At 45.1% G+C, this 14,342-nt stretch overlaps 1 protein-coding gene across 7 annotated transcripts in view; it reads right to left on the bottom strand.

The window, feature by feature from the left end:
• ERAP1 (endoplasmic reticulum aminopeptidase 1) overlaps positions 1 to 14,075 on the bottom strand; it is a 31,096-nt gene extending 17,021 nt beyond the window's left edge. The window contains exons 1-8 of one of the 7 annotated variants that reach the window (XM_081131568.1): positions 13,907 to 14,075; positions 8,736 to 8,913; positions 7,772 to 8,317; positions 7,170 to 7,308; positions 4,983 to 5,117; positions 2,260 to 2,380; positions 1,341 to 1,495; positions 903 to 1,016 (exon numbers count right to left, since the gene is read on the bottom strand). In XM_081131568.1, coding sequence (XP_080987694.1) covers positions 903 to 1,016; positions 1,341 to 1,495; positions 2,260 to 2,380; positions 4,983 to 5,117; positions 7,170 to 7,308; positions 7,772 to 8,298 — 1,191 coding nt within the window. In that variant the 5' untranslated portion in view covers positions 8,299 to 8,317; positions 8,736 to 8,913; positions 13,907 to 14,075. Of the gene's footprint in view, positions 1 to 902; positions 1,017 to 1,340; positions 1,496 to 2,259; positions 2,381 to 4,982; positions 5,118 to 7,169; positions 7,309 to 7,771; positions 8,318 to 8,735; positions 8,914 to 12,714; positions 12,778 to 13,612; positions 13,853 to 13,906 lie in introns of those variants that run through there. The other 6 variants (XM_081131570.1, XM_081131571.1, XM_081131572.1 and 3 more) reach the window with 6 other exon arrangements.
• Between the last annotated feature and the right edge of the window lie 267 nt (positions 14,076 to 14,342).

Here is a 14,342-nt window from a genome sequence, read left to right as displayed (position 1 = left end):
AAACAGCAACAAAACAAGAAACTAAAATGTGTAATAATTTCAACATTTCCAATCATCATCTATACTCTCTTAAAGAAAGAAATTTAGCTTTAAAAGCATGTAGTGAAAGAAAAATGGAGGACACATTCCAACTATAACCTGACTTATTAAGGCCTAGTAACCAATAGAATAATACACTTACATAATCATTTTTTAAAGATTATGTGGAAACATAGAAAAATATTTATGATATATTATAGTGTAATAATTATAACTATGTATAAATATGTCTATAGAAAAATGAAAATAGAAAATTAATATGAACAAATGAAATCATTATAGAAGGTAAAGGATTTTTTTTTTAACATAAAGTTTACATAGTTTCTTTTAAATTTTACTGCATGTAATTTTCACAAGTTAAACACATGATTTTTAAAATAAACATGTAGAGGTTTCAAAGCACTAAATCTGTGATCCATGAGTCTAGGTTCATATACAATCAAATATGCAGTTACCTTAAGCATAATTCATTTGATATGGCAAGTAGAATTCTCCTGAAATAGCAATCTGTACCTAATACTCCTTCAGTGAACAACTTGACGGTTGAAGAAATGATACAGAACAGACAGGCTTTCATTATTTCTATTTCCATTTCTATTATTTCTATTTCTCTATTAAGGGAGAAAAAAATTTGATACAACTTTACAGCAATCATAGATTCACAATTTAGTTTGGAAATAAGCCTTTGTGATATACATCTTGAAAGTTCACTAGCATTTTGGGAACATGATTCATATCTAAAAACTCCCAAGGAAGTTATTAACCTATGAATTCTGTAATCAAAGCTCGGTAAATATTTTCCAGAAACACTGAACAAAACAACAGGTTAACCTAAAATGTAAAAAAATAATAATACTTCTTACAACTTTCAGTTCTGGATGAGTCACACTGACAGACAGGAACTCCATAAACTTGGCAAATCCTTCGTTGAGCCAAAGATCATTCCACCATTCCATAGTGACCAGGTTTCCAAACCACTGAAAGGAAAACGGTCCTCAGATTATTCACACATTTCTAGGGAGACTGGCTTATCTATACAGCCATAAACATAAGGCTTCAGAAGGAAATCTATTTTATATGTGTAATGTCAGTTATATGGGTGTTAACATAGTCATATAACTCATATTTTATCAAAATAAAAAGAAAAACCTTTTAATATACATTATGAAACATTAATAATGCTTTAAAGAGAAAAAGTAGAAATTATCACTACAATATATGCATAGCCTCATATGTCCCATGAAAGCAGTACAGATGCAGTTTAACTACACTATTTAAGAAGTGTGAGTGAGCTTTCGTACCTGGTGGGCGAGTTCGTGGGACACAATCATCGTGATGCCAAGCTTACTTGATGCAGAAGACTTTTCCGCATCAAACAAGAGAGAAGATTCCCTATACGTTGTCAGTCCCCAGTTTTCCATAGCACCACTCTGAAAGTCAGGAATAGCAGCAAGATCTTCGGAAGGAAGCAATACAAATATATTAACCAATCTCTAAGCTATACATTTCCCAAACACACTGCCTTTCAGAGTGGATGGATGTAGTAATCCAAAGAAAATCTAAGCTGCCCTTGCAGAATCATGTAACTCCAGGCTGGGAGAACCTTTCACAGTAGAGAAAAGGTGCGTGGTGACTCAGAGTCACTTTGTTACTGTGTGACAAAGTCAGACTCAGGTCTGAGGCCTCCTGATTCCATTTCTAACTTTCTGACAAGGAGTTTAGGATTGAATAATTTTAACAATTGTTTCAATAGTCCACTCTACTTTGAATTCCCAAGACTCTCATATACCTAAAAACCTCAAACACAAAATAGTTTTAAGGGTCTTATAAGAAAATGCAGATTTTCTTCTGTGTAAATTCATAAATTCAAAAACCATTTTTTGAGCATCTTCTCTGTTCCTACCAAGTATGTGCCAGTAATGGGAAAAAAATGCAGCATTTGCCCTTTGCTGTCTGCCCACTGATATAGTTGGGTCTCTCTTTGAAGTCCAAAGGCAAAATTATTTCCATGCCATGTGCCTCAGGAACTGTATCAAGTTCTGCTCTTACTATCATTAGAAGTTTAGTGAGATCAGATCAACCCAATGGTTAACACCTGCCAGGTTTTAATGACTTGAGGGGGGCTGGTGGGATAACTACAGGGATGGTAATTAGGGGCATATAATCTATGGCTGGGGTCATTAAATGCCACAATTTGTAATAGCTGTGCAAAATCTCTACCTTGTTTGGGTAAAGGATATGGAATGCTAAAATAATCTTCATAAAATTCTAGAAGAGTCACCGCAGCATCCAGTGCATATTCTGCCTGATCGATCTTGTCGGGCACAGCATACACGGACACCTGAAGAGAAAGGCATAAGGAAGTCACGCAGATGCCATCGGGGCTGCTCTCCGTGCCTGCAAGCAGACTGGCGTTAACAGCTTCATGCTGTGGAATATGGTTGCCGACATGAAAGAAGGTGACTGGAAGTTCTATTTCTTGTATTAATGTTGACTGTTCCTGACCAACCCCCTTCTGAAAACAACTACAAATGCTGGATAACATGTACAAAAAGGTCTCTTTAAATGTTTTCATGAGACAGTGATAAAGACAAGTTAGAGGCCAGACCTGAAGTGACAGTAGGACCCTCGGAAGTCAGAACAAAGCTGCCAGCTTTTGCCCTGAGGACACTAGCTCAATACAGATAGACTTGAGCTTTGGTTTTTCATGGCATTGAAAGACTCAGGGGACAGGAGACAAAGTCCAAAGCCTGCCTAAGACAGTCAGTGTAACAGAAGAGACATCGCAGCAGAAGGCTGCACCCCACAGGGCCACACCCTTCCTGTAAGGGTGAACTAGAAACCACCACCCCTTTTCCTCAGAAAGGCCGCATTGAGAAATGTGTTTTTCAAATGCTGGTACCATCTGGGGAAGATGGAATACCTCTCAGAGAATGTGTAACTAAAAGTTAACCTCATGCTATTTAACAGCTAGATTCACAATAACCGGGTGGTCCAAAAACCCAAAGCCAAGTAATTTAATTTAAGGTGGTGCCCAAAGTGCTCCCAGTCACCTGACAATAGCAAAAAAATTCTCTCTGGAAGAATCTACCTTCAACTCAGGTGCTACAAGTTCACAGATATAATTCTCAATATATACAAAGGAACAAGACCCCGTGAGCAAGAGCCGGCAGAAACCATAAACCACAGAACCAGATACACGGAGACTTCAGCCATGACAATTACTAGACACAGGATATAAAACATATGTTTAAAGAAATAAAAGGAATAAAAATATTAGTATGTAAAAGGGATTCTGGGACCCTGTTTCAACGTGGGGGTATGTGGGGGGGGGGAGTTTCCCCCACATTGCCAAGCAATTCTCCAACACCAGCTGGGTGTCCTGCAATTTTAACTCAATTCTGACACTATCTAACTGAAGACAGCGTCCAATTCCACAGGTTAAGGGGTCAGTCCTACAAGACTGCCCCGCACCCCCACTTTAGACGCCAGTCCAAAGTCCAGGTTGTCACCTGTGCCTGTGAACAAACGAGTATAAACTGGAGGCTTCAACACCCCCTCCTTGGGTTCGGTTACTTTGCTAGAGCGGTTTACAACCCAGAAATTTACTTACTGTAAAAGGATGTAACTCGGGAACAGGCACATGGAAGAGGCACAAAAGACAAGGTGGGGAGGGGCTGCAGAGCTTCAGTGCGCTCTCCTGTGGCACTGCCCTCCCAGCACCTCCACAGGTCACCAACCTGAAAGCCTGTCCTCGGGGGTTTTCGTGGAGGCACAGACTCTGGCCAGGCTGATTAAACAGCGGCCTGCTCGGGATAGAACTCAACTTCCAGTGGAGGTCAGGGGTGGGACTTGCAAGTCCAACCCTCCAATCACCTGGTTGATTCCTGGCAACCAGCCCCCATCCTTACGCTACCTAGGGGCTTTCCATAGGTCTCCTCATTAACAAAACAAGAAACATCTTTATCACCCCCTTGGTTTAGGAAACTCAAGCCTTTTCAGAGCTCTGTGCCAGAATGCGGAGGGAGACCAAATATGTATTTATTATAAATCACAGTATCACAGTATGGAAGAGGCATTATATAAAGACTCATTCATAAAGGATTCACAAAAGAGGCCAAATCAACGAGTGGGTGTTTTTGTTGGTAGTCTCACTGCTGAATTTAACTGCTCCCTACATTCAAGTCTCAGACCCCTTAAAGTCCCCAGGTAAGTAGAGGTATCTCCACTAGGATAAGAAGCCTCAGCCCTATAGGAACAAAAGGCAACTTAATAGAGAAACCCTAACTACCTAGGCCTCAGTGAAAACCAGTACAAATAAATGAGGTATCTCAAATCCCGCAGTTCCTTGCCAAAAAACATATTTGCATTCAGAGCCACAGCATACAGTTGAGGAGGTTGTTCATTACACAATACCCAGACCAGGAGAGAGTGCACCTTGAAACAAGAACTTTCCCCCCAGTAGTCCAGTATTCCCTGGCCCAAAGGCTCTCCCTAGAGCCATTTAATACTCCAAGCAGACTGCTCTATCTTTCTTCCTTCCCAGGGCCAGAAATCACCTGCTCAAATGGTCGGTGGCATTCATTTCCAAACTGCAGAAAGTTATGGCCAGAAGCAACCTTAGACACCATTGCAGGAGCGTGTCCAGCTTACACATTTTAAAGAAGTATAAACCAGTCCCAAAGAGAGGCAGCACGGCCGAGGTCGTACAGCCAGTTAGTGGTGGAGCCAGGACCATGACACACGCCAGGCCAAGCTTCTCCACATGTTTTTATTATTAGAACCTCACTGCAAATATGAGCACCTGTGACAGTAGGATCATGAACCCTGGTTAACCCGTGACTAAAGGGGTTCCCAGGATGTGTACTTCCAGTTTTAAAACCAAAACAGTCCCAGGCAGACCAGGACAATTTGGTCACCCTATGTGACAATCACAGGTTCACCTTGACTCCACTCTTGGTCATCTTGCTGATAGATTTAAAATCTGAAATAATGAAGGCCACCAGGTAGGTGCTCATGTTGACCGTGACATCAAAATGGTCTTCTATGAGTCCTTCAGCAATAGTCACAGATTTAACCTAAAATCAGAATAACTTGCATCATCAAATAATCCAATACATTGAAAACATTTTATAAAGAGAAATTTCCTACCAGACTTATTATTGAAAATATACAGCATGGCATTTGTATAATTATTTTACAATTTCTCTTTCCAATATCTGATTACAGTTTAGATATTAAGGCCAAACCATTCCATTCAATTTCTTTTTTATTGAGATCTAATTCATATACCATAAAATTCGCAATTTTAAAGTACAAAAGTTAGTGAAATACAGTCTAGGAGATCTGCTCCCAAAGAAGAGTCTAGTACCTCAGCCAACAGAGAACACTGTGGCAGGATTTAGAGAAAGGATTCTTCAAAACCAGCCTGGGGCATTCCATTGTTAACACTAGCAATTTTCCTTTAATCTTATTTCCACCTGTATTTCTGCAACCTGGTCCTTCTTAATACCCACCAGCTGGTCACCCTCTGGTCATTCAAACCCTGACGCTGGTAGCCAACTTAAGTTTCACTTGAAAGACACAAAATTGCCTTTCCTTTTTAAAATGCTTTTACCAACTCCAAATAAAAATTTCCATTCCTGACACTATACTAATTATTAGAAAAGTAAGCTAAATAAACAAATTCAAATTTAAATGTGCTTAACTATTTGCTTTTTTAGCCTCCCAAATGATGGTTGGAGACTCCATTGTCTTTCCCCTCAGCTCCAAGTTTGCAGCCTGGTTCAGGCCACTTCTACTCCCCCAGGGAGGGCTTTCCTGTTCAAGGGCAAGATCACCTTAGAGAGTTGCAGATCCTCAACAAGTGGGTCCTGGATGTCCTTGGATTTAGACTCCAGCAGCTTCTCAAAGCCTCAGGGGCTCCTGGCCTTCCCCCTGAAAGCCTGAGAATTTCTCCATGGCCTTGTCTAATCAGCCTCCCCCCGCTCCTTTATTCTAACCTGTAATTTTCTAACTAGAGAACCCACTCCCATCTCTGGGGAGGAAACCATAATTTGAAAAAACATGTCCTCTGTCCCAAATTTATAACAGAAAAATGACAGGTTTTTTTTTTCTTATCTTTTCATACATGGATGTGGGGAGAGGAGACAAAAATTTTTGGCTGGCTGGGATTTTCAGAAGAATGCTTTTCAGAGGGGACCACCCTCTAGGGGGGCCTGTCAGAATCTTGTTTGAGGAAGGAATCCTTGAGATATTTAGGAGGGATACAGAGTTTTAAAGGTTGAGAAGTACTGTCCTAGAGGTTGGTCTGTGGCACTTTGGGTCCCAGCATGAAAAAATATTGCACAGGAATGAGTTGGGACACTCTTCAGGACTCCAAACAAAGCCTAGTCCACCCTGAGTCTCATCCACAGTGAGCCTCTCAGAACAAACGTGTGTGGCCCGCATCTGCTGCAGAACGACAGCTCAGCTGATGTTTCTTCTAAGCTACCAGAATCTTAGGATAGTGGCACTTATGGAGTAGTTTCATTCATTTGGCAGTCATTTTCTGACCACTTTGAAAAATCAGAGGAAACACTCCCACATCTGCTTTGAAATGGAAAGATAATGGTGTCTTTAAAGGAAACTGAGCTACCTGTCATTGTGCACCTTGAGTATTGTAATATTCTGAAAAGATTCCTTCTTTACTTTTTCTATCTGCTAGTTAATGTTAGTTAGTATACAGAAATTATAGAAATTAACTATATATTAGAAATATGGCCTTATTCAACAAAGCATTCTCTTTAAAATCCTTTTAAAAGATCATATGAGAACGTGAAGGCCAACGTGGTTTGTGAAGGACCTGAAGTTGTCAGGGCTGATTCCCTCCTATGAGCACTGATGACCTAGGATGTCACTCTTCCTGAAATCTTGCATGTTTTTAGGGACAATTTTTTTCTATGACTACAAATAAATTGTCACTTGAAACAAAAGCATAGGTTGGAAATGAAAAAGAAAAGTTAGCTATCTGTCAGGCAATAAAACAAACAGAACAGGGACCTGAATAATAACTATCATTGTGGATAATGCAAGTGTCAGTGAGTCCATGGATTTTTCCTGTGAGTAGACATAGAGGAGTTCAGACTCACCAACGGCATATTGGAGATGGCCAGGTGCCTTGGCTCCCTTCTGATCTTGATTGAAAAACTCGCTTTGAAAGCAGGTTCATCAAAGCAGGGAAAGGCCATTCTGGCTGCAGTAGGTTCAAATTGTGTTGATGCAAGAATCCTAAAATGACAACAAGCAAAATAAAAACACAGCATGAAGCACCAGGGACTTCTGACACCTTGATTTTGGACTTCTAGCCCCCAGAACTGTGAGAGAACAAATTTCTGTTGTTTTAAGCTACCCAGTTTATGGTACTCTGTGATAGCAGCCCTAGAAAGCTAATATATAGGCCAAGAGAATTAAAGATGTTTATTACATCCCAGAAATCTAATTAAATAAACAAATGGGCATTCACCCTGATAGAGCTGAAAGCAAGAAAACTGGTTAAAATGGAATGAAAAATGAGGCCCAAAAAACAAAGAAAACAAACTACTGCCATTTTTAACTCTACAAAGAAGATGTAAAAGCCAAAGCAAAGAAGGAATTCAACATTCAAGGGAATTTTAAAAGATAATCCACTTGAAATAATAAATTTAGTGTAGGCAGCAATTAAAGCTTTAAAAAAATATATAGAAAAAAATACCTCACTTCCCCCTCCTTGGTTCTGTAGGTGCTTTTATAAAATCCATGGAAGCTCTCAGAAAGATTGCCAGCATAATCAATGACTACTGTGTAGGGGAGCCCAACCACCAGTGGCTCGGGAGCCAGGAGTGCGATTTGCTCATGAGGCGGATATTCCAGGACTCTCAGTGGCTCTTCAGACTGTGTCTCTCCAGCGCCCTTCTTGAGGATGGCCTTAGATATCTGCAGGTGCTGACTGTGCAGGATGATGGCACTGGTGGGCTGGCTGGCAGTGATGTCCACTGCCGTGGTCCCCTTGAAAGTCAAAGTGGTGAGATTGGCATGGATCAGGAGATCATAATGAACTGGGACGATGTGCTCAGGAAGTCTCATTTTAGTCCAAGGAAACGGGGTCCCATCACTAGCTTTTAGAGATGAAGTTTCACTACTCTGACACCAGAAAGGAGTTGACAAAATTAAGAGAATCAACAGTGAGGAAGGTAGAAGTGACATGGTTCCAAGTGACCATTTCCTAGACAGAGATATCATCTTCTTTACTCAAACTACCCTAAAAAAAAAAAGAAAAAAAAAAAAAGGTCACTAAAATATTATCAGGACAGCATGGTTTCAGAATGTATCCACCTAGAATTGGCAACTGTAGATATAAACTTGCAAAAGTACTCAGTCTTTTCCTAAAAGTAAAATTACCTTCCCGTTGTCATTGATTCATATTAGGAAAAAGTTTATGGTTAGCAACAATCATTAACTCCTAGTCAAAGACATCATCTGGTTTTCAAAGTTTAAATTAATTTTATCAATAGTGTTCTTGGTTGAAAGCAACGGAACAATCTCTGGCTGAGGATCCCAAATAGCTCACTAAACAGGTTGCAAAGTTGCCAGGACTTTTGGGAAACCAGGCTCATATAAAGGCAAAGACGAAGAGCCAGAACCACATGAGAGAAGCATTTGACCAGAGGACCACTCACCACCCACACTGGGCCTTGGAGGAATCCACCCTCCTGCCCTGGAGATCAGATGCTTGACACGGCTGCAGCCACCACTGCAGTGAGTTCTCCGATGCTCCTGCAACTGTGCATTACTCGTTTCAGCTTCAGAGTCCCTACATTCAGCTACAACTGTTGGAGCCGAGGTGCGGTGTCCACACTACCAGGCAAGGAGGTGGAAAAAGCAAGAATCAGGACTTTGCAGCTTCTGCAGTGGGAGACAAGCCTTACTCCCCACAAAGCTTACAAACCAGAAAGTTCATAAAACATAGGAAGCACAGGAAGGAGATGTAGATACTGAGTAGCAAGGGGGAGAAAGGCAAGTATCCATAACAGTAACCTTTAATAATATTGGTACCTTTGTCAAATTATCATGCCAAAAGTTAATGTAACATTTAGCCAGGAATTACCGATAGAGTTTATGGTGATTTTCACCACGGTGTGTGACAAACACACCAGTCGCCTGGATTCTCTCTTAAAATCAATCCAACAAGTATGTGTTGGATGCCTGCTACATAGAAGGCTGTGTGTTCAGCACTGTGTGGAATATAATAATACACAAGACATAAATCCCACACTCAAGGACTTCAAAACCTAGAAGGGCAGAAAGCATTCACACACCAATAATGAAACACAGCAGAAAGTGTGGAGCATTGTAAGAATAAGAGAGGTGCTGAGGAAGGGTGGAATGATGTTTCTGAAGGAAGAGAGTGACTTGGCTGCAGTGACTTTGGAGTGCCTCCATGCAAGACCAGCTTTGCGTATGGTCTGAAAGATGAAGTCGGATCTGGAAATGAAGGGAGGACATTAAAAGCACTCATTGCAGATGGAACAAGCCAGGGCAGGAGCTAAAGCACAAAGGGAGAAAGTAGAGGGCTGTTTGGGCGATTGATGTGGACCAAGGGAACCTCAGAAGAGTGGTGATGGTGGATGATCATTCACAAGCACAGAGGACAGTGACTCTGAGGTTATGCTCAAAGCATCCTGGAAGTTATGCTGCAGACCACATCCTGCCCTTTATTTTAAAGGCCATAGGATATAAAAGGAACATGAATTTTAAGGGAGTTGGCAACCCAGGCCCCGAGAACCCAGAGTACTTCTTTCTGGCTTAGACAAAGATGTCTCTCTAGTGGGCGTTTGCCAAGAGGGGTCCCTGCCAGGTGAGCCCAGGTAATTGGCCCTAATTCCCTCAAACTCCTCTGTCTCCCAGACATTTGGATCAGATGAGAAAAGTAGTAATGCTGAAATGTGGACCCCTCAAAATGATCGTGGTGCATGGGATTCTCCCTACAATGGCAGTGGCTTTCAACTCTGGCTTGGTATTAACGTCACCTTGGAGACTTTTAAAATAACTGTTGACTTGATCCCTATCTGGAACAATTAAACTGGAATCTATGGTGATGAAGTCAAGGCATCAGAATTTTTTTTAACTTCCCAGAAATTCTATTTAAGAGTCAGGTTGAAAGATAATCCTTGCCAAACCCTGGTCTTATCTCTTGAACCCTGCATGAGGGGATAATAGTTCCAGGTAATCACTGATGTGCTCTCTCCCACCCCTCACTTTCCATCCTGTCCCCTTCCCAAACACACAGCTAAGGGCACCTACCTCCCCTTCCCCATGAAGCAGATCTTCAGGCTAAACAGAAAGGATACCAACACAGGAGAGATGGTCAATCACGGAGACACCATAATCCCCGTTCAAAAGGCACCACCCAAATAAAACAGAAGAGATGTGAACAGAAACAGGAAGAACAGGCTTTTTTTTTCTTCTTGTTTCTTGTTGTTTGTTTGTTTTTTGTCTAGGAACCAACTAAGGGATGCTTCCAGCCACAGAGGATTGGAGCAATTTGGAAAACAACAAAGATTAAATATCAAAATGGTGAAGGGTTCTTGCCCCTTCCTCCTCAGGCAGAATCCCAGGGCAGGAGGGGAATGGCGGGTTTCCATTGAAGTGGGGGACCGGACCTAAAGGGAACTCGTGTGATGCTTCCATTTGGAATTTCTGATGGCAGGAGCTCAGGGGTGTGGCCAGTGACCCAAGATGGTAGAAAGTGCAGTGAAGGTGCAAGTTCAGGCATGTGAGGCCTCTGGAAGTCCCTGCGTGTTCTCCAACAGCCAAGGGGAGATCTGACTGATTCTGAGCTGACAGCAAGGCCCATGGGCAGCTGAAGAGGTTGGCAGTGGGAACTCACATTAAAGGCTCTGCAGGGTTGAGCCCATGAGGGGAGGTTGTGCCCCAGGGAGCATGCAGGGCCAGGAAACTAAAACGGAGCGTGTAATGCAGATGGCTGAAGTGTCAGAACACATACATGTATTTATATATATATACACAGATATAATTATAGCTATATTAATCATCTATATACTAGGCTTAGTCAGAAAAGAAAACCTGGCCTTGAGGTCTTGCTCTGCCACGTACTGTGTGACCCTGGGCAGGTGATTTAATCCCAGTTTCATTTTCTTCACATGTAATATGAGATTAACAGCTCTCTCACAGATAGTCAAGAAGATTATTTTTCTTTGGCATCTGATCTTATTAAAACATTTTCAATCACTCATTCCACAAATATTTATTGAGGGCCTATTATGTGTCAGGGGTATTGCTAACCACTAGCAGTGCAAGATAGCACTGGTCCCTGATCTCAAAGAGCTTACAATGTGTGTGGGGGTGGGGGTACTTAACAAGTTGACACAAATATATAGTTACCAACAGTGATAACCTATGAAGGAAAACACACACACACGTGCACGCACATACTAAAAGACTAACAGGGCAGACCAATTTACATTGGGGCTCTCTGATATTTTTAGCTGAGATTTAAAGGGCCAATTCATGTCAGCTGAGCAAAGAGAGAGAAGGAGAGTTTCCCAGACAGAGGGAAGAACAATTGTATCAGTGGGCTCAGAGGCAGTAGAGAGTGCTACTTATAAAGGCCAATGAACCTGAAGCACAGCATGGGGCAGGAGAGATGTGCCTTGGAGAGGTGGGCAGGGGCCAGACCTCGACACAGCCTTGTAGGCTTAAGGATGCTGGATCCTGTCCCAAGTGCAAGGAGAAGCCACTGGGTTTTGAGCTAGGAGGTCTTATGATCCAATTCACACTTTAAGAAAATCACCCTGGTTAATGTGTGAAGCAGGGAGGGCTAGAAAGGAGCCAGACTGAAAGCCAAGAGACCAGTTAGCAAGTAGCCTGGAAAAAGTAAGCTAGTGAACTACACTGGAGTGGTGCCCGTGGGGAGAGTACAGGGAGAGGGGGAGAGGAGAGACACGGAGACCTGGGGGATGGATGGATTCAACATCCTAAGTGGGGGTAAGGGAAAGGGTGCATTAGGATTGCTGCCAGGTTTCTAGAATGAATATCTGGTAATTCCTAGGTGTCCTTAATTGAGACAGAGATGAGACGTGGGCTAGATTCAAGTAAGACAAGAGGGGTCAAAGGTCCACATGTTAGGTTAAGTTGTGATACCATGTGAGAGAGCCAAGAGGAAACCAGGAAAACGGTCGGATACACAGATTTAGAGCACAGAGAGAAGGGTTTACAGGACTTCCCTGTACTTGATTGTACTCCCTTAGTTTTAAAAACTATTTTTCTTTGGCATCTGGTCTTATTAAAGGGTCTTTCGCAGTCAATGTCAATGAAAGTGCAGTGGTAACAGAGTATACAGCTTGACTTAGGGCCAGGAGCTCAAGGTGCCTCAGGAGCTTCGCTTAGGCCGCCCTGGCAACCGCGCCCCTTCCCACTCCGGCAGGGCCAGGGCCAGGGGCCGCCCGGCTCTGCGCCCCTCCCTGTCACTGGGACGCCCTGGAAGGTGAAACCCATCCCCAAGAGGTAGGGGACTTCCTTCCAGAGAGCTCTGAAAAAAGAAACTAACAAGCACTGATAATAAGTTGTCACTGAGGGTAAACAATAAAAAAAACCTCTTTTTTTAACATTAGAATTTTTTCTATTTTTCAGGCCCACCTGGAAATATGCTAGGTATTAGTACAATTCCAACTCCTTGGGAAAACGGCCAATCTATAAAAGCAATTTTTAAACACTGTTGGCCGCATGCTGAGATGAGGTGAGAGCAAATACTCTGGGCATTTGGTAGAAAACTGCGTTTCTTCCCGAGCCCGTCCTACAGAGGAGCCCGCACGAAGAGGGCAAGGAAGCGCCCGCTGCCTCCGTCCCTCGGGAAATTAGCGCAGGCCCCCCTGGGGGAAGGCGTCCCGGGAGGGAGCGGGAATTCGCTCCAACACGGGAGGTTTGTCCGAACAGACCGCGGCTAGAGGCAGGGGGCCCTGAGGACGGGGAGTTGCCGGCCAGAAGCACGAGAGAAGCTCGGACAGAACTGACCCTTGGGGCGCCGACGCACGCAAATCCCAACCCGCCCCAGCCCAGGAGTAAACCCAAAGCCACGTGCGTTTCTCCGGCAACTACGCCAAGGTGCCCTTGTACCCTCCCCACCCCCCACCCCTCACCCTCCACTCCTCACCCCTCATCCCTCCACCGGCCCTACATGGAGTCGGGTGCACCCGGAGGCTGGCGGAAACCCAGCGGTGAGGGGGAGCGCGGGGAGGCCCCCGCCTGCGGGGAGGTGGCAAAGCCGGGAGCTCGCGGAGCGGCGCGCGCGCGCCCTGCGCCCCCTGCCTCTCCCGGCGGAGGACCCCTGCGGGGCTGGGCCGCCCTCCCGGCGGACTCGGACCGGGTCCAGGACTACCCTCGCCCCGCGCCCCAGGCCCCGGGCCCTCCTGCTCCCCCCGCCCCCGGCCCTCCCGCCTCCTCGGGGGAGGGGAGCACAGGGAGGGCGCCGCGGTCGCCCCTTCTCCAGCCTCGCAGCCCCCTCCCCGCGGGCGCGCCTGGGACGGGCCCGCTGTACCTGGGGGTCTGGGCCCAGGCGCTCACCCTCCCGCCGCCGCCGCCGCCGCCGGCTTCTCCCGCCCGAGACCGAAAGTGAAAGTGGAACCCGGAGAGCGGCCGGCGGAGCGAGCGTGTCGCGGGCCCGAACCCTCGCTGCTCGCGCGGGGGAGCCGGACTGACGCAGGAGCTGGGGGCCGGAGACCCGGGAGCGGGGCCGCGCGGGGGGTCCGCCCGTCCCTAGACGGGAATTCGCGATCGCAAGTCAGGGAAGCAGTGGGGCTGCAACACACGGAGGACGAGGCGGGAGGCGCACCCCTTTCTGAACACGGATCATTTTCTCTGCGTGCGCCTTTGGAGGTATGTTTTTTTCACTGGCGGCCTTTGGCGCAGCCCCTGGGTCACGAGAGGACCGGAGCTTCCGCGGGGGGCTTCATCTGCACGGGAGCTGACTTCTCCACCGAGCCTGGACCGGCTCCACCCTCATTGGGCTCCAGGGGTGTCCATCATCTTGTCTCTGCGAATGGACGGAGCTCTAGTCCCGCCCCGGAACCCGGAACCCCGAACGAACTGCTGCGCGGCGCTAGCCCCCTGGGCGTTCAGTGGAGAGGGGCTCCGCAGGGAGACCCCCAGGAAGGAAGGCGCTGCACAGAGCTCCCGAAGCTCCCCCCCACGCGGGGGACTTAGACCCCAAAGATTTGCTGCTCCCCACATTCCAACGTTCCCTTTGCTTTAAAAAAATCAAACTCCAT

Source organism: Miniopterus schreibersii (genome assembly GCF_964146895.1).
Source record: "Miniopterus schreibersii genome assembly, chromosome: 3".
NCBI classification, from domain to species: domain Eukaryota; kingdom Metazoa; phylum Chordata; class Mammalia; order Chiroptera; family Miniopteridae; genus Miniopterus; species Miniopterus schreibersii.
This window is presented reverse-complemented; position numbering and strand designations above follow the sequence as displayed.